Here is a 27,406-nt window from a genome sequence, read left to right on the forward strand (position 1 = left end):
TGTGCCTAAAGATTAGCAACTTTATATTGTTATGCTGTGTGCATGTGCGACAGATCCCATCAGTATGTACAACTATAATGCACCAACAAAAAATGTAGGAGGAAAAAAGATTAGCAATTTTATCTCTGAGGATGTAGAAGAGGCAGTGAGGGGCACTGCTAATTTGGACTCAAGACTGACAAATGATGAATTGGTTAACAAAGTAGAAATGATGAGAACTTTTGGTAAAAGTGAAAACAGAATTAATTAGGGAAGGGAAATGAAAGACATGACCAAGTGTTGTTTTTTGTTTGTTTGTTTGTTTTTTTAACTTAAAGATAGCAAATTTTAAAAGTGTAGAGAAGTTCCTATGATCCCATGACCTGAAATGCTACATCACAGCTTACCACCCTGTAAAATGAAACTCGGACTCATCAACTGCATATGACTTGTTGGAATGAGAAGGGGAAGATAACGAAAGAATATGATGAGTTGTTTTTAACTAGAGTTTTTTAAAATATAAAAACAATGCATGCTTTATATAGAGAATAAGGAAATTAAGAGAAAAAATCATAAGTATCACCTATAATTTTACTATTGAGTGACAGTTGCTGTTAACATTTTTATGTTTTATTATAATGTGGTTCTGTGCATGACTTTAGCTTGATCACATGAGTACACACAACTATTTTGGTTTTCAATATGAATATGTACTCTTTATAAAGGTTATGTTATTGGTTGCATACTTTTTATTATAGATGTTGTTAATAGTTTACTTAACTATTCCCTGATGTATGTTCTCAGTTTTCCACTATTAAAAATAACCCTTGATATTAAAAATAACAATGAACATCTTTGTGCATGAAAGATTTTTCTGTATACAAAGTTATTTCTTTAAGGTAGATTCTCAGAAGTTAACATTCACTGGGCTCTTAAAATATCACTCAGTCGTTTGCCAGAAAGATCATGCCAATTTATCTTCCCACTGTTTTGTACCAGTCTAATGAGCTTGGATTTTTAAAAAGATGTATATAATGAGTGAAAAAAAAACAAGTTACTGAAAAGAAAAATATAAAGGCGAATTTCTTAGATCTAGAATGTTAAAACTAAGTGAGCTGAAAACTATGAGAGGCGCTTAGGAGAACCATGAGTGATGGGCAGGATAAGAAGAAGCATGGTATCGCCTTCTGATTGGGTCAGATGGGGTAACTTTAACATATGCAAAGGGAAAGCAGAACTGTCCAACTTCTTCTTCCCTGTCTTCCACCAACAAGACTGAAACAGGTAGTGCACACACTGACACAAAGGAATTGAAGCCCAAGACGGGTGGATTCAAATCCAAGTTCTTTTAAGTAACTTTGAAGCTGTTAGCCCAGACATATGTGATTCCTGGCCAGAGAACTTACAGGGGTGAAAGTCACCCTTGACAGTGACCCTTAAGGGAGCAGAAAATGGAAGAGGTAATTGCAAAAAAGATGAGCCATTGTTCCCTGGTGTTAGGATTAGAAAAGGGTACCAGAAATAGAAAGTATGTGGGGGTGGGGAGACTGGAAAGAGTAAAACAACTGACCTGATATAGCATTTCCAGGTGAAGTTCAGCGCAGATTTTCAAACCTTTGGGTTTCAAGCACTTAGGGAAAATGTATCACTCTGGAGTCAGACACCTGCTCCTGCTCTCCATCCTCATCTTCTTCAGTAAGGTTGCTATAAATTTTATACTTATGTTGTATTTCTGGAGACCAGGAAAGCATTTTGTTTAATTTCTAAATGTTTTATTAATAATATTGGGAACCATAGTCCAATTACCAGACTACTTAGGTAGATTGATAAGAGAAGGACCCTACCCCGAGGGAGCCAATCATTTGATCAGTATCCATCTGGAAGGAGGTGGCTTGGGTGTCTTCGGAGTGTCCCCAGATCAGCACTTTGTCAGTGACCCGTTCAGGTGGCAGATGCTTATCAAAGCTGCAGAGTAGAGATGATCCTAGAAAGAGATTCAAATCTGGAGATACTGCAGGAAACTGGAATGATGAGGTCTAATGTTGATTAACGTGCATTCTTTTTTTTTTTAATCTTATTAATGAGTTGCAATTGAGTTAATTAATGGGTAATCATTTGGGTACCAAGATCATTGCTAAGAAGATAAGAATCCTGCAGTATTGGTTATCAAGCATAATTTTAAGCTTTTGGGAAGTTTTCAATTCTTTTTTTTTTTAATTTTTTATTTGTTTTAATTAGTTTCACATGACAGTACAATACAGTTGGGCTCCAAGTACCAGGTATACAAGTACAACTCAGGGTGAGAGAAACATGGTCACAGTAATAACAATAGAAGAAAAGCAGTAGCCGATATGTATTAAATGCTTGCTTTATAGGAGATATGGGCATATCTTTTATATCATCATTATTATTTATAGGATTTCACTTTATACTGGCTTTATGTCATCTAAAAATTTGATAAGCATGTCATCAGTATTCAATGGCACTTAATTCATATGTTGAAAGTTTTCCCTATTTTTCTGTTGAAGCAAGTCAGACATAAAGAGGTTAAGTGACTTGTATAGATCACACCGCTGAGAAATAGAAATTTCATGTGATGCTCAGTGCCTGCAGTCTTAACTGCTGTGAAACATTTTCCTTTTTGTCTTTTCTTTCTTTTCTTTTTTTTTTTTCTGAGTTTATGAATTGAGCTTTCTGTCCTGCCAAAATGTAAATAAGCTTAGACAGAGGTAATTAATGATATGGACTTTGGGTCTGACCACCTGGGCTCAAATGTTGGGTCTTCCATTTCCTGGCTGTTGAACTTTGGCAAAGTCACTTAACTTCTCTGAGCTCCAGTTTTCTCCTTTGAAAACATGGATAGTGATACTTCCTGCCTTACAGGGTTAGTGTGGGAATTAATGAGTTATGAAAGTAGTGTGGCACACAGAAAGCTCTTGTGCTTGCTGTTACTGTTAGGCTACTTGAGAGGTCATATGGTGGATGTTTAGAGTTAGCGCCAGAGGGCCTATTGTCCCAGCACCACCACTTCAGTTTACACATGCTACAGTTTTCTCATCTGTAAGAGAACAATAATCATTGTCATGACTAGATTCAGTGTCAGTGTGCAATAATTGCTGACTGTTATTGATAGAACTATATTATTTAGAAAAGGAAAGGTGCAACCTACATTATTCCTGTAGTTTGTGTAGGAATGTCTGCCCAACAGCATCCTCACAGGAGATGTGCAGGTTGACAAGGGTCTAAAAACTATAATGCAAAGGTTGTGTTTGGACCTTATGCTTAATCCAAAGGTAGGATGACTAAGCAAGGAAGTGATAGCTGTCCTCACTGTGTCAAGGGTTACAGAATTGTGTGTCATCAAGTCAGGTTTTGAGAGAACGTGGGATGTTGGAAAGAGTCAGGGTACCTGGGGGCAAGTTCGTCAACTTTTCCAGGCTTCAGTTTCCTAATCATTAAAATGGAATAGGGTTTGGACAATCTCCGATCATCTCCTGTCTCTCTCACTTTGTAATTCTGCCCTCCTACCCATAGAATCTAGAGCAAATTCCTGTTTATGCATAAAGTTTGGGATGAAGGATGATTTTGCTAAGTGGCTACTATAATGAAAGAACTTTGAACTGCGTATTGCTCAAACCACATCTACTGACTCCATTACTTCATCCATTCTATTGACACGAGAATCTAACCTACTTTGCAGGAGTTACATGAGGTGATAACATGGGGAAGCATCTCATCAACTCCAAAGATGTAAACTGCTGTGTTGATCACTGCTATGGCTGGCTTACAAATTTTTCCAAGAATGAAAATATAAGACGCTCTTAAACACTAATCTGTTTGCCGTGACTCAGAAGATCCTTCAGGAAGTTACAAAATCTCAGGGTCATGATCATGAACATGGAGTAATTTTGTAGAAAAATTAAGGACCTGGCAGTTTGTAGTCTTTGGTTTTTAAGATTCAAACAAAATAGGAGCATACTGACTGTTCTAATCCCTGAAGGGAATAGAGCTCTCATATTCTCAGTCCATCATTTTACAGATGAAGCCCCTGAGCCAGGGAGAAACTGAGCAGCCTGCCCAGAATCACATGTTGTTGTTGTTTTTAATTTCTTTTTTCTTTTTTTTTTTTTTTTGTTTAGAGAGAGAGAGAGAGAGAATTTTTTAATGTTTTTTTCTAAGTCTTCGGCTGACACAACATCTTTGTTTGTATGTGGTGCTGAGGATCGAACCCGGGCCGCACGCATGCGGGGCGAGCGCACTACCGCTTGAGCCACATCTTCAGTCCCAAGAATCACGTGTTAATTAGTGGCTGATCTGGGAATAAAATCCAGGCTTCTGACTCCCAGCACACTCTCCATCTTTAGTATAAGCATAACTCAAAGACTGAAATGAGGGTAAGATTGCCCTGATGAATGTGGCTGTCCACTTTGAACATGGAATTAAAGATATCAAGAAAGTTTAAGAGCCTGGGTGTATCATAAGGTATGATACCATGAACTTGACTCGACTCCCCCTGGGAAAAAAGTGCAGTGGAATTAGGCATGATTTTCTTAATCATAGCAGTTCATTTCCTCTGTGCAAAATTCTTCTCAAATAGTCTCTGAAAATTAGTTGGCATTAAACATGCTGGTTTTAGTAAATCGCTTTCACTGGGTTTGTTATGTGCACAGGAAGTAGTATATAGGTGCAGAACAATACAGTGTCTGTCTCGGGCTCCCCAGCTAATAATCATTAACACCTATGTTCCTTCGCTGTGTTGAGTCAAGGTTTCAGGAGACAACTGTACAACAAGTTATACTTGTTCGCCTCTCACCTTGCTCAGGCAGCCTCTGTCCTGTCGGCAGCTGTGATGTCATGTGAAGAGTCCAAGCAGTTGAGTGCTGTGAGCAGTTGAGTGCAGTGAACAAGCAGCCCAGAAAGTAGTGCTTTGTTTCTGGAGGCATTAAAAGCAGAGTCTCATCCATACCTCCCTCCTCTTCCCATTTATATATCTATTTCTCTGAGGATCTAAAGATTTTTTTTTCGTTATATTTCTGTTCTCTTGGTAGCTTGAGAATGCCTCCAAGGATCTCAATCTTGAATAGGTAGGAGTCAGTTTCAGTCTTTTTTGAATCCTAAGAGGTGTTGAAAACCAGTCTCAATTCTGAATCTGGAAGGGAAATGTGTATGTACACGTAGAGTGATGGACCAGAATGTAGACCCTGGGATCAGACTGCCTGGGTTGGAATCTGAGCTCATCTTGTTCCTAGGGCCGTACAACCTTGAGCAAATCCCTTAAATGTACTGAGCTTCAGTTTCCTAATCTTAGCCCCTATCTTAAGGGTTATATGCACATTCAATTAAATGAACTAATATTTATAAAGTGATTGCAACAGTGCAAGGTGTATAAAAGTGCTTAATAAATGACTGTTTAGTCAATTAAATGGTTTCAGTTAGACCAGAGTTGCCTCCAGGTCCTATTCTCTGTTCCACTCAGAAGCTTTAACACACAAAAGGATAGGTTTGAGGGAATGGCTTCTTTTTCCTCCATTAGAATTGCAAAGCACATCTTATACCAAACCTTTTTATTCTGTGGAATTAAAAAGGAAATCGCTTGGGGACTTGACTTCCAACACCTAAAGTGTAGCAGACCTCTTTTGAGATCAGTGAGCTGTCCACCTTCTCTCTTATGCTAATGGAAGAGCAGTTGACTGATCCATTTATTGAGTGGCCTCGAGCAGGTAGATTTCTCCATCAGGGTCACTTTTGTAAAACTGCTTGGATTGCAAAGTATTCTCTGTCACTTTCTGGGTCCCTTGAGCCTCAGGTGGATTCCTAGTGAGGGGTTCCCACCTGGCTGGGGTCCTGGTTGCCTCAAGGACTGGGCTGTGGGAGCGATTAATGGGAAGTGAGAAGAGAAACAGTTGTTCTTAACCAGCAGCACCCTTTGCAGTGTGTGACTCTTCTTGTATTTAGGGAAAAGATTACTCATGAGTATTTTCTTCCATAGAATATAAAGAACCTCAAATTACTACTTGCATCCCCCCGCCCACTTCTCCTCACCTCCCTCCATCTCAGCGTGTCCTCCGCAGAAACTTCAGCATTTTGCTTTCATTTCCCCTCCCGTGCAAGATTCAGTTCTGTATCTGCTTTGGCACCGGCACTTCCCACAAGCTGCCCCGTGCTTTCCCTGCTTGGCCTGAGCATCCTGTACTCTCTGGCCCTCTCTCCACCAGGGGCTTTCGTAGGCCAAGCTTGACTGGACTTGACACTTGTCCCATAATGGCCACTGTATTCCTGCTCCTTGTGTGAAGGACAGAAAGGTAGACATCTGTAACAGCTAATCACTGTGCTGGTCCCATTCAGAGGGGACACCATGGACTGTAGGAAATGTGAAGGTTTTCACTGGCTCAAAAATTGAGACTTTGCTGAGCAGCTACCACCTCACTATAATTCCCCATAGGGATTTTCGAGGTCACTGTAAAGAGCGGGGTGCCTCCTATATCCTGGACCATTTTAACAGGCATTGCTTTCTAGCTCAGCCAATAGTCAAAACCTAAACTTTGAATCCTTTAGTGGCCATGTTTTAAACTAATGGTCATGAAACAATCATATACTACTCATTATTCTATAATGCTACTTGGTTTTTTTCCATGTGAAAAAAAATAACTCCCCTTAAAAAAAAAAAAAAAGAAAGAAAAAAGAAAAACTCTTAATTAAATGCCTGGCTCTAATGATTTTGATGCCCAATAGTGTTTTATTGGTGCCTTACAAGATGGCTGGCTTTAAGTGGACTTCCATAGAGTCAGAGGAAGCCAACTACCTTTCTTCAAAAGGATATTCCAGGGAGGAGCTACTTGGAGCCAACATCGTGCCCAGACCCTGGATATTCTCCAAGGAATCTCAGCCATTTGTTCCCCACTCCAGCAGCCCATTAAGTAGACTACACAGTTCATTGTCATACATGTTTCAGGGTAAAAGGTGATTCTTTCCAAGATCTAACTGAAGGACACTTTTATGACACACTCAGGGAGTCTCCTTAGGAAGTTTAAGTAACTTACACTGAGAGACTGAAGCTTCTCTTAGCCAACATTGATTCCATTGTTCTCTATTTGAACTACTGAGTCATAACATGTGATTTTAGAGACTGAAGCTCTGTTGAGCTTCTAGCTTCTTCTGACCCAGTGGTTCTTAAATTCTTGCTGTCAGGATTACTTTTAATTCTTAAAAATTTTTTGAAGACTTCCTAAGAACTTTTGCTCATGTGGATTATGTCTTATCTCTATTTGCCATATTATAAACTAAAACAGAATTTTAAAAATACTTATTAACATTGAAAAAGAGTAAGCCAAGTGTACATTCATATAAATATATATTTTTAAAAAATGTTTTCTAAAACAAAAGAAAATCAGTGCAAAAAGTAGCAGCATTAGACAATTTTACAAGTCTATTTAATACCTCACTTTATAGAAGATAACTAAATTCTCAAGTCTTCTGCATTCAATCTGTTGCACTATCACTTGTCATGTAGCCACTAAAGCATTCCACTATCTGGTCAGGAAAAAAGAGAAAAAGAGGCAAAGAATCTCTTAATATTATTAAGAAAAAACTTGGTACTACATAGATATCCAGCAAAAGTCTTGGGAACCCTAAGAGGTTCTTTAGTTCAAACTTTGGGAACCATTGTCCTAATCACTTGAATGATATATCAAAGGTTTCCCACAGCAGCAGACCAATATAAAAATATAGGACTCCCAGCCAGGCTCCCAGAGACCCAACCTGAGCCACCCTGGGCCTCGACTCCAGACCTCCCACCATCCTCTTCTGATCCTTCTCAGAAGGACCTCCCCAGGAAGCTCTGACATCAGCAAGTCCAATAAAAAGGCTAAAGATCTTTCATCCTTACCTTGCCCTCTTATTCCCAGAGGCTAGCCTGATGGTTTCCCAGGGGCTGAGTAAGTCTTCCTGGAAGAGTTTTCAGGGAACACTTCATTATTTGGCAGCTCTGGAAGGTCAAGGCCAACTTTGAAACTTTCTCACTTCAAAAGGGTACTGGGCTATAGTCAGATCAGCTCTGATTCTAAGATCCCCTCCAAAGCCTAGCTGAAGTTTGTCTTAAATCTGTGCCCCTGGGCTACTTTAGGCTGGAATTAATACAGACCCTGGGGCAGGGTTTTAAGACTTACCATCCCTCAGACACTTAAAAAGGGAGGGCCAAGGTTTCCTCTTAAAAAAAAAAAAAAAAAAGAAAGCAAGAAAAAAGATAATCTGACAGCACTTAGGAAGCCTGAGTTTTAACCTGGGACTTGGAATCTAGCAACGGGGCTCTTGAGACATGGAGACTCGTTTTTTTTTTTAACTCTTCAGAGATCTTTATTCCTTATACCAACTGTCCAACTGATAAGACCTCTTTTCTCTGCCCTGCTCTCTCTCCAACAGGCTTGCAGCCAATCTACTGGAGCAGGGATGACGTAGCCCAGTGGCTCAAGTGGGCTGAAAATGAGTTTTCTTTAAGGCCAATTGACAGCAACACATTCGAAATGAATGGCAAGGCGCTCCTGCTGCTGACCAAAGAGGACTTCCGCTATCGATCTCCTCATTCAGGTGAGAGTCTGGACTCTTCATATGGGCTCCATGTGGAAAATCTGTAAGTCAGTGGTTGGTCTTTGCCACCACTCTTCCAACCTGTAGAACCTCCACAGTCGGTCATCACAGGCAGATGACAGTAACACTTTTGTAAAAGGAAGATTCCACTGACTTAAGCCAGTTTTAGGGGAGAAGTTTCCAGATCAAGGGGAGACTTGAGGTTTGGAGAGGTAACCCACTTATGACCTACAGACATTGGAAATTAAGGGATCTAGTTGTGCCACCAGACAAAGAAGAAAATGCCATTCCTGCCCTTGCATCTGTCTACCTGGCTCCTGATTCTGAAGACTTTTAAGAGATGGCTGAGAGAGAGTATAGGTTGTGAACTGTTCGTTTAACAACAAGAAAGGAAGGGACATGGACATTGCTGAGGCCAGATGACAGGAAGGAAATAGGAATGAGGGAACTGGAGGTAAGGGCTGGGAAATGTGGAGCTACCAGTAGCCAGGGCAAGTTTAGCAATAACTCAAAGGGCCTTGAGTGATTTACCGTGGAGTCCGCACGTTTTTTGAAGTAAGACTTGTAGAAATCCTGAAAAATAAAAGTAGAGTTTCCTAGAGACTATCTAACTAGGAAGATTTGTCACAATATGAACTCCTAGAATGACATTAGAAGGTTTAATTGAATAACAAGCATTTGCACCTGCAAAATATGTTGCTAATGTAAGACTTCAGATTTGCTTCTCAACTTTATTTTCCCCACTTTATGGATATGGAAAAGATAGTTGTCTTGAAACTGCATATAACAAAGGGGAACTTTCATCTCGGGTTTATTCTCTTGAGGGGTCAGTTATGAAGCACAGAAGGTCCTCATCCTTTTGAGTTTCCTTACAGACCCGACTTCCATGTGACTTGCCTTATTCTTTGGCAAAGGGCAAAGATCCTGCATGAGGCTGTGGCATAGCCTCTAAGTAAATTCAATCCTATTTAACCCTGGAGGCCTGCCAGAAATTAATAAACTAACTGTCGTCAGGAAACATCTCCCATTTTGGTGGGGTGAGATAAAGCTTTAAAGTAGAATACCATCTCCTCCTTTTCCCAATTGCTGCAGACCGTTTGTATGAAGAAATGCTAAAGAGGAAGTTTCCCCAAGTATAGATGTTATTGAAACTTGAAAGTTTATATCTCTGAAACAGGTAATTTTTAAAGTTTAATCAGGGACTCAAACATACTAGGAACATTTTGTCTCAAATCATTGATTTTTGGAGGGTGATCTCAGAACAAGAAAACTATAAAACAACCATATATGTAACTAAAACTATCCTAAGTAGTTCCTTTGAGTTTGTTGCAAAATACTTCCCTTTTCTGTTCCAGTGGAAACTCAGTAGTGTCATGCTCAAAGAGGCAAAGTTATATATTTGAAGGCAAAAACCCCTAACTCTTTAGTGTTCCAGTGAAGCCGCTTGCGTAAAACAAATGCAAAAAAAAAAAAAAAGAAAAATGCAGTGGTGTGTCTGACTGGATTTGACCCTGGGCAAGCCTTCCTCCCAAGACCCTATAAATTTCCCCTGCATCGTAGCTCACATGCTCATCTTTATTGTGGGTCTGTTTTTCTCCCCAGTGACCTCTCAGTTTTCTTGGTTCTCTCTGCTCAAAGCTATGAATAAAGATATGTGAAACCAGTCAGTGGCTCCTTGCCACTCTGTCAAGTCTTTGCTGGGGTGAGCCATGTGGAAGATGGCCCTGCTCCCAAGGAAGTTAGTGTCCAGTTAGAGAGGCAGAATTGCATTGACCCTAAAGACCAAAGACAGCTGGAAAAGGGAGAGAGCAGATAGGGATGGGTCACATGAGAGAAGAAATGGAGTTGGTCTAGAACATGAAAGGTAGGTGGAATTGAGTAAGCAGAGGTAATTGGAGGGGATTCATCTCATAGATTTGAGTGATGGTTAAAAAAGAGGAAGAAGAAGTCCACTTAATACATAGAAGAGGCAGGAGACAAGAAGGCCAGCTAAGGCCAGCGCCCTAAACCAGACACAAGGTACTACAGACCACAGATAGGTGGTGGCAGTAGAAATTCCCTCCGTGAGTGCTTACTGAGCAACTCTGCAACAGTGGTATGGAGGTCCAGCTAGATTATTAAATGAAGCTCAAGGGTATGGCAATGGAGATGAACTTTGAAAACTTGGAAAGGTTAACAAGAGGGAAATAAGGAAGGATGTTGAGGAGGAGGTGGTATGGGCAATTTTGCAGGAAGAAGAGTTCAAAGATAAGGTGGTACATGCTACATCCTCCATTTGAAACTGTGCACTATCACTCATCATCCCTCCTCTCACTTGTTTGATTCCCTTCTCACGTTTCAAGTTGTGTGACTTTTCCTGAAAAGTTTAACTTGACTCACAACCCTATGTCCCTAGAATCTTATTCCCTCACAATCTGGGTTAGGTGCCATTCCTCTTTTATCCCAGAGTATTCTCTGCTTCATGGCCCCTCACACCCATGCACACACAGAGTATATACATGACTGGTTTCTACCCCATATCCATCTCCTAGAATAGAAAAGTTCAGTGTGGACAGGGGTTTTGTTCTGCACTACCTAGCACAGGTTATGGCATCCAGTTGGCACTCTAGTGGAATGATGATCCAGCTTGAGTGCGCCTTAAAAGCCCAGGTGAAGAAGATTGGATCTCATTCTGCAGATGATGGGTGACCTCTGGAAAGTTTTGGTCAAGAGAATGACCTGATTGGAGGTCTTCCTTTAGGACAGACACTTACCATCAGTGCAGAGGGTAGATCTACTGGGTCATGGTCACTACAAGGAGGAAAGCTAGAGAAAGTGCTGTTGCTATAAATTTAATGCAAGACAGTGAAGTCCAGACTGGGATTGGTGAGACGCAGCAACCAGTAGTGCTTCAGACACAACATGGTCAGCTATGGTGGGGAGCTGATTTGGAAGTTGTGGAAAGAGTTCATTTGGGAGCAGGCAGAAAAGAGTAAAGAAGATGTGTCCTGTGAACGAAGAACAAAGCCAGAGCTGGGGATAATAGATAGGAGTATTGTCCCCAGTAGGTGGATTGTTGTGAGCTGGGATACAGGTGAATTTATTTATATTGTGGCTAATATAATTATAGTATCAGCCAGAAAACCATGGGCAGAATTGCAAAGTGACACCTGCTAGTAAGGGCTGCAAGAAAGCTTATCAGATTACAGAGGAGTATCATCCCAGGCTCTGAAGGACAGAACAAAGACACACATAAAAGAGCCATCTTGTGAAGTGACCAGCAACCCCGGCTAGCCAGATGAGGTATGATGTGGGCACAAGTGTTCTCCTCAGGCAGAGACATGGTTTGGATAGAAAATCTTTTTTTTCTTTCTCAGAAGGAACATTTGCCATTGTTTCTTCTGATGTGGGCTTTCTGCGTTAGCAGTTTAGTGGCTTCTCCACCTGGCTTGTCACAAATCACATCACTTACTTTAGTTTCTTCATCTGTAAAATGAGGTTTTCACCATGTATGTCCTAAGCTCCCTTCAACCACTAACAGTTTGGCCCAACTTCAACACTGAAACAGTGTGAAGCTTTAGTGAACAGTAGGACCACCCTACCCTACAGGCAGTCTCCCTCCACCCAACCAACTTGTAAAATGTAGACTTTACACAGTTGTTGGGTTTTTTTTTCCTATCTTTGAATGTTTTTTGCTACTTAAGCAGAGTTGGGAGTTTCTTCTCACTATTGGAATAAAACCAAAGTACCTGGTGGCCCCATTACATAAAAAGAGGACCATATCTTCCACCCAGCCATGTTTTCCACATCTGGTCTTTCCCAAAGCTGGGCTCTCCTAATTCATCTACACTGTAGAGAAGAGAGCTGACTCCATACATTATAATTGCCTGAAATATGAATTTACCTTAAGCTCAAATACAAAAGCTTCTCCAAATGCTGTGTGCTGTATTCTTTGGTTAGCTTAACAAATCATCAAATCATATTTATTCATGTTAGGAGGAGAGTCGTCCTTTCCCACCCCTACAATAAAGCAAGGAGCACTTGGGCTGTGCTTTAAATAGCTAGATGGTCTCTAAACAGAGAGTATCACAGTTGAAGACAAATGGGGTCTTTTTTTTTTTTGGAATAGTCTCCCGGCCAGAAGGTATAACAAGATAACAAGCTTATGACACTTGCAAAGTTAAAGAATAAGTGTGAAAGGATCCTAATTTTATGAAAGCATCGCCCAAACAGAATAATTTTTCCCTGGGTTACTAGGTAGTTACCACAATTAAATGGTTGTGGGGCGATTTGAACTCAGAGAGATATTTGGTTATAGGACTGCTTTTGGACTCTGAGAAAATACACTAGTGAGAGGGAACAGACAAGATATCATTCATATTTACTCTTATTTGGAGTTATCCATTGCAGGGCATTCAGGTGGAATGGATTTATACACCCTTTATTTTATGAGAACAAAAACCCTAAGTTAGTATCAATTTAATTCATGTTGTACCCTCATTCAGTGCTAAAACAAAAGGGGGGGGGGAGAACCATATTTTCAAAATTCCTTCAATTCAATTAAAAAATTTATTGGAGATTCCAAAACACATTGGGAATTTTAGTGTACTAAAATTCACAGTCTTTTAGTATTCCAGAGGGTGATTCTGCAAATTATTTCTACCCTTGTCAATCCACCAGAACCTTTGTCTTTGGAAATATGTTTTGCTTGTATTCATAAATATAGTAAAATCCCATTTCAAAGTTAATCTGAAAATACTAGTCATGTACAGATAGTTCCTTGGACCAATTTGCCTAAATTTCAGTTAAGTAGTGACAAGTAGTTTGCTGAATTAAATGGCTGTGTCTTCAGGCTGCTTTAGAATTAAGTCAGAGAATCCATGGATCCAGATCACAGAAGGGGAATTATCACCCAGAAATGTGGGAGCTGCCCAAGTGCTCCTTGCTCCTTGAGTGAAGACACCCAGAGTCAGCTCTTCCTTCTCATACTGTGTCTTTGAACATACAGCAAAAAAAAAAAAAAAAGCATGACACATCAGAGAAATGCTTAGAGAAGTCACTTACGGGAAAGTCATTTAATTTGTTAGTCCTTCACTTGTCCCACTTGTGAAATGGTGACAGTAACTGATCCTTCTGTTACATAGTGATGTCTTGAGACCAGATAAAAAAGACCATTCGGCACTTCCTTTAATAAAGCACATAATTATTTCACAATATTTCTGTTTTCTCAATAGCTCATTATTTATCTTACCTTATATTCTATATCCGGCTCAAGGTAATTTTCTTATTATATTTGTTTTCTAACTGCCCTCCCCCTTCTTCTCATCAGGATCCCTGTGTCAAAGACATACCTCTAAAGCTAAATTTCAAATATTTGTTCCTAAGTAAAAAAACTAGCTTATTTTTATGTTCACAGAAGGCATTCCATATTGAATAAAAAGTTTGTAATTCAATTAACCTACAAAAATGTGTTGAATGGAATGCTTAGAAACTAGGATCAAGCAGAGTCAAAAAGCCAAGCAGTTCCATTACAGGAATGGTCATGTTTTGGCCACCTATGGGATCCCCCTCGGCCTGTGACTGCATGGGTGTTCTTTCTGTTGAATTTGTGATGAGATACAGGGGACTTCATCCTGAGCCCATCATAGGCAGGAAAGACCCAGCAGAGAGAACTTTCTGACACATCTGAAAAATATCCCTCCCACACCAGGCATGCCTCTTTTAAGAATTGGTCAGAAGGAAACCAAAACTCTCTGAATAAAAATGAAAGAGAAGGGAGAACTGTTTGCAAATTTAAGAATGTGTTACTTCAAATATTCTTCCTAGGAGTTTATATACATAATAGATCATCACCTGAAAATGCAAATTTTTAGCAATGTTGAAAGATTCTTCTTTAAACCTACTAAAACTGAGAAATTAAAAGTTGTGGAACCGCAAGGGGGAGGCTCTCGGAAGCATTGCAGATGACGCTGAACATTGGCCCAAGCCTTCTGAGAACAAGCAGTGATAATGAGAACTTTAAAATTAATCATACCCTTTCACTGATAATTCTGTGTCTAAGAAAATATCCCAAGGAAATCATCCAGAAGTGGGCAAAAATAAAATGATGCCCTTAGCAATTCTATTTATAACAGTAAAACTGGAAATTCCCCAGCCACCCCCAGTGTAGGACCAGCCAAGCAAACTCAGGGAGGGTAAACAGAATGGAATACACTGCAACTTTACTACCATTCACCTAGTCACTCATTATTTCTTCAGTAGATCGTGCAGGGCTTGCAAAGCGTTACAAGATTTTAAGCCGAGGAGTGGCATGGCAAGGTACAGAGGTGGAGGTGGGCCAGTCTGTTTAAACAGGAGGAACAATGACAGTGACTTGAACTAAGGTACTCCAACAGAGAGAAAAGAGTGACTCCAGGAATATTTAGAAGGCTGTCTATAGGTATTGATGACTGGATGTTAGATGAAAGGGAGAGAAGAGTTAAGAATTACTCCCAGGTTTCTGGCCTGATGAACTAATGGAGCATTTACGGAACTAGGGAACTCCCTCAGGTTTGTAAAGATTTTTATGTCTGGTACATGAACTGTGTGGAGCCTGTGTGACATCCAAGGGGAAGTACCCAGAGTTAAATGAATGTGGTCCTGTAATTCAGAAGACATGCCTGCAGGAGCAAATTTAGCATAGGCTGGTTGAAGCCATGGGAACAGACAAGATTGGCCAAGAAAAAAGGTCAGTGAGAGCCCCGGGGAACCTTAATAGTGAAGAATTGGAGATGGAAGAAGAGCAGAGGTGAGGGAAGAAAGCCAGCAGTAGGACTCTGTGTAGCCTAAGAATGTTTTTAAAAAGAGGTGGTGATTCCTGGTGATGAAGGTTGCAGAGAAGCCAGAAGGTTCCCCAGGACCAACCACTTTGATAGCAGAGGGATAATTTCAGGAGGACCCTTTTGGAGGAAGGGTTAAAGGGGAAACCAGAATAGAAGTAAGTGGAGAGAGCAACAGTTGGTAGCCTGTCCAGGAAGTTTGACTACGGAGGGGCAAGAGAAAGAGAGCAAGACCTGGAGGGGATGAGGACAAAAGAGAGGAGGGGGGCTTGCGACTGCTTAAAAACTAAAAGAAAAAACCCAAAGAAGAGATTTGATGAGATGACTGTGAATGAGGGGAACCATGGAAAGTGATGACTGTAACTAGAAATGCCTATATGAATCGGCATTTAGTCAACTGGGACCAAAAAAAATGCCATTCATATGAAAATGACTTTGTGAAACTTATGCATGTGCTTTCAGTACAAAAACACTGAAGCAAAGGGAGTATTTGAGATTTGTCTGTTAACAATTATACTTCCAAGGGATACCATCTACTGAGCATCCATCATGTTAGGTACCGAGCCAAGTCCATGGCATTGTTCTCATTTTACACAAAATACTGAACTAAGCCTTCAGCTGAGGTTCAAAGAGGAATATAACTTGCCTAAGGGCATGCAACTGACAACAGAGGAACCAGGACTCAAACTTGGGACTACCTCACTTCAGAGCCCCAGTATTTTCCTCTAAAAGTAAAAATAACTTAAATGAATTTTAACACCCCCTTCTCAGTAGCATCTGTACGTTCTTGGTCTCCAGACAGTGGTAAGGTTGATAAGACAACTTATTGTGGTATTGTTCACTTTATCTACTATCCATTTGAAACAAATTTCAATAAAATAATAGAGTCTAGGATTCTCAAAGTACATCCTGGCTTGTCACGTCAAGATACACATGTCAACATGGTATGTGTATTATGTCTATTTGTGCGGGCACCCACAAGAATATCTATATTTTAGGACCTGAAGCTTATAATTTGGGGGATACAAATACGTCTAGGACCCTTTGCAGAGATTTATGCAAGTGAAGTGCCCCGAAACTTGCTAACTTCATGACAAATCCCCCTCTACATGTCACATGAGTACATGAACTATGTATGTATGCACAAAGATATTTGGAGGGACAAATAAAAAGCTATTGTCCTTTGACCTACAGCCCTGGATTCTATTGCTTAGTGCAATAAAGCATTAGTTAGTATAGTTACATCTTTTCTGGGATGATGGAGAAGATTTTACAAGAACCAAAGGCACAAAGAATTTTTTTAAATGCCACTTGACTTTAAGCCAGTGGTCATTTGCTAAGTTAGATATATAAGACTATGGCTCATGCTCTTTGTTTTCAGTAGGCTAGTGAATATAACTTTTAAAAATTATCTTCTATATACCAGAGAGCCTTTTTGTTCATATACTTCTTAGATGTGACCTCCTGTGTATATGAGGATTTGAAGAGTGTATTGGTAGAACAGGCTGGGTGTTGGAAGAGCTAAGGGGCAGTGGACAGGAGAAAGTTGGAAGGGCATCTTCATTTAGAAACCTGTTATAGATAAAACACATGATTTGTGTTCTCCAGAAGCCAAGACTAAGAACTTAGGTACAGGGATGGCCAGATTCCAACTCAACAGAATTTTCTACCAACTATAGCCATCCAAATATGGTTTGCTTATGCCATGGCCAGCTGCCCATCACAGGACATACTCGTCCAAGGCTACTTCTTGGCAGGGGAAGAGTAACTGGGGACTCATACCAAACAGAAGTTTGAGTCAATGTAAGAAACCACTAAAATCCTCTCTAGGCCTAAGATGCCATGTCATTACAGGTACACACCACCAGTCACACACATGGTTCTTACACAGCTCATCTGCTCCACACCCCCATGGTAGTGATATGTTTATGCTAATCCAGTCACATTCCCTGACCAAGATCCTGATTACTGAGAAAAGGTGTCTTTGAATGGATTGGTCTAGTCATGGTCACACTCTAGAGTCTTAAAATTAAATTTTTTTCTGGCCAACCACCTGGGACTTGGGTCCATGCTCACTTGATAGCCACCCCCAATAGATGGCATTTATGACTGTTATCTTAGCAGTAGTCAAAATAGGCTCACAGTTTAGGTATGAAACTGGCAAGAGTCCTGCTTGGCTCAACCTCCTCCTGCTTTCTCCTACATGTTCAGGGAGAAGCTTCACTGTCTGGCATTCTTGGCCAGCTCCAGGATGAGAGTCCAAAGCCAACCAGCCAGCAGGCCTGGGAGAGTGTGAGGCAGAGCACATGTCAGTGTCACTGTGGGCATGACCCTGCAAAGCAGGCTGCAGGGTCCTGGGAGCCCACAGCCATGACCCAGATCCTCCTCTAATGTTTTCCATGTGAGACATCTTTAGGGGTCTACAAAGCTGATCTAAGCCCCTTGAATACGAATATTAATAACAATAATGTAGAGTGAGTGATGGTGGTGGTGACAGCCATAGCTAGGAGCGCTTACTTTTTGCCTGATGCTGCATTGAGCTTATTGTTATTGACTACGTCACTCCATGGAACCCTGCCAAAAATCCTGCAGAGTGGATGCTGATTACCATTTTCTAGATGAGGAAACTGAGGATTGGAAAGGTTAAGAGACTTGCCTAAAGAAGTATCAGTCAGCTAAGCTTCAGAGCATAGACCAAACCATTCTGTTCTCTTGCCTCACTTCCTTTATGAACAGAGGAGAGTGACTTCCTCCCCTCCAGCCCCTGTTCTGGTCCCCACCAGGGAGCTTCTCCAACCCAGAGCCAGCCTCCAAGGAAGACCTGAGGGTAAATATACATTAACCCTGCTCCAGGTACTTCTAGACATTTCCCTCATGTAACCCTCACAGCCAGCATCTGAGATAGGTGCTACAATTTCATTCTGCAGAGAAGCCCTGGGACTTGCTCAAGGTGACCTGATGCCCAGGCGGCTGCCTCCGCAGTCTGTGCCCCTCACTGCACCTCAGCTGCCTTGCTGCAAGAACAGCCTCCAACACCCTCACAGACACTAAATTTATATTTCCTGGCCTCCCCTTCCAAAATGGATACACTAATTACAGACCATTTTTTTTTAGTAATAGTAATCATCAGGAACACATTTTTTAATGTTTTCATTTTCTGTTTGCAACTACTGAAATAAAACATTGATCAAACCCACAGGATCAAACCCAGCAAGTGTGAGGCCATGTAAATTAGGAAAAGTTCAGGAAGACATTACACTAAACCAAAAAAAAAAAAAAAAAAAAAACCACCCAAGTGTTGATTAGGGACTTATTTTTATATGAGATTAAAATACGAATCATTAAAATAGGACTGTATTTTGGGCTGCGCATCCCCATCTCATCAGAGCCATCACCATGACTACTAGATTTGGAGTCCATGAGTGCCAAAGCCCTTCCCAGCTCTCAAACATGGCCACGTGTGCCAGGTCCTCCCTCATCCATGACATTTCCAAAAGTGTGGTCAGAATACCTTTGCATTTTCCTGCCTGTTTCCTTTTAATGAAACACCCAAGAGACGGGGCATCTTCATCTCTTTGAAGCCTTTTCTTAATCCAAATAGTAAGTAGTGGCAGTAAGTTACACTATTAACAACCAAAATTCAAGGGTGGAGGAAAGAACAAAGTTTTTAAAAACAAGGTCAAAAGGTTCTCCCAGGAATTTCTTGGGATCAGGTAGCCATGGAACTTCATGTGGTACAAACAGTGGAGTGGAGATTTGCAGAAAGAAAGAAATTAATATGGAATTCAGATACATGCTAAATTTGGAGGAAAAAAATAATATAGCAATATCTATAGCCCAGAATATGCAGTTAAAGTTGTTAATTAAAGTATCTGTTAAAAAAATGGCTAAAATTAGAAACAAAGGCCCATTGTTTGGTACAATTGTTGACTGCATATCTCTGTGTAGGGAAGGGCGTAGGGGGGACAGCATTTTAAAGATTAATCACCCATCCTTATAAGGTTTTGAAGCACCCACCTGCATTTTGAACTTGGATTTAAGCCAAAGGGGTAGACCAGACCATGACAGTTACTTTGCTAATTAACTATTCAGTGGACACTTCAAATACCAACTATATCAGAACAGAGGGGCCTCCGCTCAAACCAGCCCCCACCATCTTCTGCCAGCGGCTGACATCTTAAGATAATTCTCTAGAGCTTGTAGAACCTTGGCATAATGCCTATATGTATTTTTAAAGGAGGGAAGCATCCCAGACTGTGCCAGTTCCTTATAGAGCATTGTCAATAGTTAGCACCTCTGACCGGACTTGTGAATTTTGTTCATTTTTATTCTCTTCCTGCCCAGGGTTGGAGTCAGTTAGAAAGGCATATTTGTCTCTGTTGGGAAGGTTTCTGTAAAGAATCTGAGTTGTCATTGGAACATAAAATATGTTCATACATAATGACTTTGTAATTCTTTGAATAATCTGAAGTACAAACAAAGAGATATGTAAAAGAGGATATTTTCACAAAAATAATAGGAATTAAGTTGGGAAAATTTAAATTCCCCCTAATGTCTGGGATGTTACTCCAATAGGCTATCATTAGCCAGCTCCTAAAGCAATTCAGTAATGTGGGAACATCCTCAAAACCTAAGGTAGAGGGGAAAAAGTGGTTTCTAACTACTAAAACCAGATCCTCACTACATAACGGTAGACATCATTACCAGGGCTTCTCTGACTTCGTAATGGAAATCTAGGTGGTTTTGTTTCCTTTCTGGTTTTGCACATTTTTAAAAACTATTCTTATATATTGCTTTCATAATCAAAAATGTTTAATTTTTAAAAAATCACATGGTTCTGACGTCTTGAGTTTCAAGGGCTGTGTCCTGTCCCTGTGAGCTCCACGAGGACACTTGGCATGCCCATTATTTTTACCGCATGTCCGTACCGAAGTGCCAGGCACGTAGCTTCAGCCCAGTCAGCAGCAGTGGAATAAGTATGCCGTCTCTCTCCCATTTCTTTTCTTCCCAGGTGATGTGCTCTATGAACTCCTTCAGCATATCCTGAAGCAGAGGAAACCTCGGATTCTTTTCTCACCATTCTTCCACCCTGGAAACTCTATCCACACTCAGCCAGAGGTCCTACTGCATCAGAACCACGAAGAAGGTACTGGACAAGGCTGCTCTTTCCTTACCTGAGGTTTAGACAAACCCCTGGGGTTTAATTGTTAACTTTATTAGCTGTTCTTATTCATGCAAAGTCATTTTTCAGTCAACAAATATTTATTGAGTGCCTACAATGTGGAAGGCACTGGGGGAAATGCCTAGATAAATAAGATGTGATGGAGTTGACTCTCTGAGGCTCACAATCTAATTGAAGCCATGAGACAAATGTACACATGAGAATAAAAGTCCAATTATAACAGTAGACACCATAGAGACATAGAATAGAAGGGGAGGTTATGTCCAAGTACAGGAAGCAAAGTCAGCTTCATAAAGAAGGACTCTCTGGAGGATTCCTTGAAGGTCCAACAGGGTTCTAAATAAGCAATGATGAAGTGGAGAACATTCCAGGCAGAGTAAATGACTAAGAGTGGGGCTAGACCTTGAAATGCAGCAGTTAGATAATTCGGGTGCTGTGCCCACCCCACCTTTTTATTATGAAAATTTTCAAATATATATACATATATATGTGTGTATATAAACGTGAAATGGTGAGGGATGGCCTCTTCACATCACCTCTGTGCCTTGGACAACTCATTTGATACTACCTCACAGAGACCTATGCTCCTACCTTGTTGTGTCCACCTGTTAACCACATTTAAATAGTATACACGCAGATACACACAGACACACACACACACAAAAATACATGTACACCTACCTACATATGTATTCCAAATAGACCAAATTAAATACATAGACCCCTGCAAGCCACCACCCTCTACAATAGTGATCAACATCTTGCCTTTGCAAAGCTTATCCAAGGAGGTGAAACTGGAACCAGAGAGTGGAGCACTGGGATTTCCAGGCTAGTAAGGAAAGTCTTGGGGAAAATGATCAAGATTTTTGAACAATAGGTAATGAAACAGGAAAGAAAAAACCCAGACCATGTGGACTCAGTGTTGGGTTGGGGCTTCTTCATCAAGCTTAGGGGGGTTTATTGGCCTGTGCTCAGTGCCAGGGCTTCTTGCTGATGTCCCAGCTGCTGCTCCTGTTGTGATTCACAGGAATCATAAAAGCACTGATGGACAATGGGAAGGCACTGGGGGAACTGTGGTCCTGGACGTAGTTCGATAGCAGGTGTTCAGGTACAGGAATTTGGTATAAAAGCGCTGCTTTCAGCCTGATTCCACAGAAGAGCTGAGTTTCACCTCTGAGGACCACTGTGTCTATATTCTCCTGCCAGGTAGACCATGCAACACTCCTAAATGTACAGTGGTGCTTTTTCACTGTGCTTTCCTTAGGACCAGATTTCCAGGGCCTTAACTCCCCTTGGGGAATTTTCTTAAATTGATTGATCATCTCCAAGGGCAGGGCTAATATTTTTGTAAGTTTTGTGTTTTCTTAACACTTCACCAAAGAGAGCCTGAGTCCAGGTGGCTCACGTGGCCTCCTTGTGCCAGCATCTCACAGCAAGTCCCCTCACTTCCATGATGGAGAATAATAAACGAGCATTTCTGGCACAGTCCCTGCATCTTTCTCTCATTGTTTCTTCCCCGGGCCTTACCTCTGCTAAATTTAGCAGCTTCTCCCTCCCCCAATTCAGTTTTTAATGTTCTTTTTGCTCTTCTTGCTGTGTTCATTTCCGGACTGCATAATAGCCAACAGTCACTCTAGAAAAGAGGAGGTGGGTTTACTGAAGCTTGACACTGTCAAGAATTACATTACCTAGTCTGCCCCTTCAGATACAGAGTGTGATGGGCGTCCCTCGCTTTTCTTATTATTTAAAAAAAAAAAAAATCCCATTTGGAATTTCTGTCCCCATTTTATTCCCAAATATGATTGGAGGCATGTGGATGCACCTTATCATAAATTTTCCTCCTTTCTCCTTGGCCTGATTTGACTGATAAGTAGGTATGTTTGTAGTTCTCATTTGCCAGAGCTCATCAATAGAGAAAGCTGTCTTACTCCGAGAACTACTCTCAAACCAAGTAAATACAGATATGTCAGTGCATAGGTAGTAATGAGCTGTGCTCTCAAGTGTTATTTCAGTGGTGAGCTCAGTAGGTAAGAGAATGGAGCTAATGAGGCCAAGGTCAAAGGTTTCATTACCCTGCAGACCAGTTGGCTCGGCTTCAGAACCAACCTTAAAATACCTAATGCATTCTCAGAGACCTGTCCTTAAGGCTGACAGACAGGAAGCAGGATCTGAGAGCATATACCCTGCCCCTTTGTCTATTTAGATGTGGTGTACAGATGGACACAGCAAGGTAGAAGCTTAGGTCTCTGTGAGGTGGTATCAAATGAGAAGAGCTGTCCAAGGCACAGAGGTGATGTGAAGAGGCCATCCCCCACCACCACTTAATGTCAGACAGACCAAGTACAGTGGTGAAAGAGTCAGTACATGTGCCCCACCTCCAACCACCGCCAGCCTCTTTCCCTTCTTCTCCGAAAAGAAAAACATCCAGCTCAGTGTGAATTGTCTTGAGAATCTATAGTGTTGTATTTAATTGTGAAGGGTAATAAATGATTGATGTGAGCATATGTTAGCATATAGAAAGACCTGGTCCTGAAAAAGAGTCTGCAATGGGAAATTAGACACATCCAATATTACTTCCTCAATGATTTATTTTACATAATTAGGGATACATGCAAAAGCATATTAACCCAAGACTCTTTATGTTACTATTGACTTGGCTCTGAAAACACACACACACACACACACACACACAAAGTTGAATATGCCTTATCCAAAATGCTTAGGACCACAAGTATTTCGAATTTCCGATTTTGTAATATACATAGTGAGTATCTTGGGATGGGACACAAGTCTAAACAGAAAATTCATCTGTGTTTCATATATACCTAATACACATAGCCTGAAGGTAGTTTTATACAATCTTTTAAATATTTTTAAAGTTTTGATTTTACACAATTTACCAGTGTCCTACATTTTGGCTGCAACCTGTCACGTGAGGTCAGGTGTGGAATTTTCTACTCATGGCATCAGGTCAGCATTAAAAAGTTTTCAGACCCTGGAGCACTTTGGATTTCCGATTTTGGATTAGGGATGCTCAGCCTGAATATGAAAGAGAGGATAGGAAGAGAATGGGGCCAGCAGAGAGGGCCCAAGTCAGCTGCTGAGCAGCCTGGCGCAGTGAGGCCTGGAGATTGAAATGCAAAAAGGGGGCTTCACTCAATCCCCAGCCCACCATTTACCTGATCCCAGCCACCAACTTAACCAGTTCACACAGTGATCATTTCACAGTGGAATTTACATCACAAAACACATGTGTCTTATTTAATCTAGCAGAGCTCCCCCACAGATACCCTCTGTGAGGCATTACTTGAGATCTCACCTTCCTTGCTAGCAGTCACATGGCAGTGCCAGAAGCTAGGAAGCCTGTGTCAGCTTCCCCTTCCAGTCCTGGAAAGGTTGATCACACTGATTCAAACCCTTTACTTTGTAAGTACTTGTTATTTCTATAATGTACTCTGTTCTGAAATTCTGTCAGGCCTTGAGCAGAGCAGTCATCATATTACTACATACATCCAGGAAAACCTCTATTTCTACTCTTTTCCCTTATTAGTTATGGGAAGGGAGGGGATGTTATATAATTAGGTCAACAGTATTTCTTCTGTTCTGAGACACAAGGACAAAGACCTAGAGCATTATTATGAAGCCCATAAATCAGAAGCATCCCAGACAAATGGAATGAGAGAGAGAGAGAGAGAGAGAGAGAGAGAGAGAGAGAGAGAGAGAGAGAAATTGTTAAATGGTGGGATCTAGAAGTCAGGAAGTCAGATTCAAATCCTCCTTTCTGCCAGAACAAATCATGACGCCAACATTTCTCATTTCCCTGGCTTTCAGTTTCCCCAGGTGTAGGATGGGGTTAGACTAAACAGTTTCTAATTCTGTGATGGCTCCAAAATCCTTACATTATGTCCAAGCGGTGTGAAGGTCAATAACACAGATTCTTCACCCTCAGGGTCTTGGGCAACAGAAATTCAGAAAACCATGACAGTCCTGCCTGACACTACTCAGAAACAGTAGAAAACCTCTTCTGTTCTCATTTGTCACACCTTATCAAGAGCTTCTAATAATATTGCCCCTCCCAGCAGCCAAACCAAGATTGGCACCATTCATTTCATAATGAAAAGCTCAGTTTAAGCAGGTTTCTCTTATTTTACTATTATGACTCATTTTACCTACAGAATGCGTTAGATGGGGGCTGAGTGCTTATGTAGAAAGGAGACAAAATAAACAATGCTGCTGCTTCTCACACAACAACCAGAAGGCACAACATCTTTAGAAATCTTGGAGCCACAAATGATTATAAAATATATTTATTTTACATATATTTGTTACGACAACTTCTTTTGATAGCTTAGTCCAAATTCGGTTGTTTTCAGGTCCCCTAGAGCTAAAAGTAACTTTCAAAGATAGACTTTATTACCAGTTGCCACTGGTTATTTGGTATTGGGACTACTTGAATAGCAATTCCCTAAAAGCTCATTGGGCCATGCTTCCCATCAGTCTGAAATCACTAGATGAGCCAACTCCACCTGTAAGAGTGAGCCCTGTAAGACAGGACAGACACACAGTCTGTAAGGAGAAGACTTACATAAAAGGTCTGTTTGTCTAACATTCTCTTCCCGTCACCTCCTCTGGGGCCCCTCCTATCATTTAGACTCTCAGTCTCACCCTTTCCTTTGCTCAATCTAAGAGACTATTATGAGGGGTAGTTTTAATCACTTTAACATGAGAATATTCACACGTGAGGTGCTGTGATTGTCTCTGCAACAGCGGATGCAGATTTAAGGGGGCAGTTCTGCTCTGGTAGCAGCTTTTTTCACCAGGTAGACGTGGAAATCTGAAGCATGTTAAGAAATTTCAAACATTGAAATACTATGGGTCTCAATTTTCCTTATCTCTAGCACACGGGAATGGCCCAGATGGTAGAAAGCAGTCATTTCGAGGGCGGAGGTGGGGAGGCAGGAGGGCCACATGCATCCTGTGATGGCCCTAAGAAGTTTTCTTCATGAGATTGCCATCTTGAGGGAAATGTTACCCATCTCACCCCAGCCACCATCACCAAATCCAAGTGCCCAATTGGTGGAAGGAAATTTTTTACAATTTTAATGAGATGATTAAAGAAGATGAGGCATGTGAATCTATTTCATAATAACAAAATAATAGCTAACATTTATTGGGTCCTTCTTATATGCCAGGCCCTTCTAAGCTCTTAAACATTTAAATCATTTAATCGTCACAATCACCCTATTAAAAAGGTAATATTATTATCCTCACTTTATAGATGAGGAAATAGAGACTAAGAGCAATAAAGTAATATGTCCCCATATTAAGTAGCAAAGCTAAGATTTAAATCGACATAGGGTTGCCTCCCATGCTGTTTTCATGCAGTATGAATGAAGAGACCAAAATAATAGTTTTACAAAGTTTTATTGTGTGAGTGCCTTAAAAATAGGGAAAATGATTGAAAGATGAGTAGGCATTGTGGAGATAAGGATGCCAAGATGATAAGATCACCTACCGGAGTACAGCATGGTAGGTCCCAACACTCCTGTTATGGTACCAACAAATGGGAACTAACAAAATAATGGCAGGGAACTTTTGAGATCCCAAAGTATGTCTTTAGTTCATGATTTTAAGAACCCATACTAAATTGGACAGAATGAACCTGATAGTTCAGCTCCTTTAGAATGAATGGACTCAGCCTGATAGAAATCTCCCAGCCTGTGAGACAGGTGGGTTTTGGTGCCTCACTGGCTTCTGTGAGTGAAAGTGCTGCCCTTGGTTCCCCATTGGACCTGGGGCCTCAGTGCAGAGCACTCCCTAGAAGTTGGCCCTGGTGACAGCTGCTCGGAAGGCACCAGTAAAGGAAGTTTTCATCTGCTCAAGCCACAGCTTCCTACTGGCTGTTGTAAAAATCACCTTGATTCTCCAGTCTTGTGGAATGGTGCTGATGACCAAGTGTCAACGAGGTCACTGACTGGGGCATTGTAGCCATGTAACACATGTAGGAGCTACAGAGCGTAAGGTACTTGTGTGTGCTCTGGATCCAGACCACCTGGGTTCAAATCCCAGCTCCCTGGTTCACTAGCTATGTGTCTTTGGACAAGTCACATCACATCCTTGTGTCTCAGTTTCCATCTGCAAAAGAGGAAAAATAATAGTACCTATCACATAGAGTTGATGTAAGAAAGAAATGAGTTAATATGATAAATGCCCAGGAATGGCACCTGTTGGATAGAAAGCACTTCATAAATATTACTCATTGTCATTTGAAATTTCTTACATTGAGTATTTAGGTTTAGTTTTTTTCTATCTTTTCTTTTTCTGGATTTTTTTTTTTTTAATACTGGGGATTGAACCCAGGGGAAATTTTCCACTGAGCTACATCCTCAGCCCTTTTTATTTTTTATTTTGAGACAGTGTCTCACTAAGTTACTTAGGCATCTGATAAGTTACTAAGTTGCTGAGGCTGGCTTTGAACTTGTAATTGTCCTACCTCAGCCTCCCAAGTTCCTGAGATTATACATGTGTACCCAGCTCTTTTCTGCAAATGTTTGGAGTTATGATAAAATACACATAAAACATTTACCATCTTATTATTTTTTTTTTAGAGAGAGAGAGAGAGAGAATTTTAATATTTATTTTTTAGTTTTCGGCGGACACAACATCTTTGTTTGTCTGTGGTGCTGAGGATCGAACCCGGGCCGCACGCATGCCAGGCGAGCCCGCTACCACTTGAGCCACATCCCCAGCCCTACCATTTTATTAATTTTTAAGTGTACTGTTACACTTTAAAACACTACTGTTTTCAGTAGTGTTAAATATATCCACATTGTTGTGCAATGATTGTTTTTTGTTTTTTACTTCC

The 27,406-nt window shown here is 40.8% G+C and overlaps 1 protein-coding gene across 2 annotated transcripts in view; it reads left to right on the forward strand.

Moving 5' to 3' along the window:
* Positions 1–27,406, forward strand: part of Etv6 (ETS variant transcription factor 6) — a 221,465-nt gene that overhangs the window by 164,909 nt on the left and 29,150 nt on the right. For both annotated transcript variants that reach the window (XM_046435609.2, XM_046435610.2), the window contains exons 3-4: positions 8,398–8,562; positions 20,371–20,505. In XM_046435609.2, the coding sequence (XP_046291565.1) occupies positions 8,398–8,562; positions 20,371–20,505 (300 nt within the window). The remainder of the gene's footprint in view (positions 1–8,397; positions 8,563–20,370; positions 20,506–27,406) is intronic.

The sequence above is a fragment of the Marmota monax genome, unplaced genomic scaffold (genome assembly GCF_021218885.2).
Source record: "Marmota monax isolate L192 unplaced genomic scaffold, Marmota_monax_Labrador192_F-V1.1 WCK01_AAM20220418_F8-fsc00012, whole genome shotgun sequence".
Lineage (NCBI taxonomy): Eukaryota > Metazoa > Chordata > Mammalia > Rodentia > Sciuridae > Marmota > Marmota monax.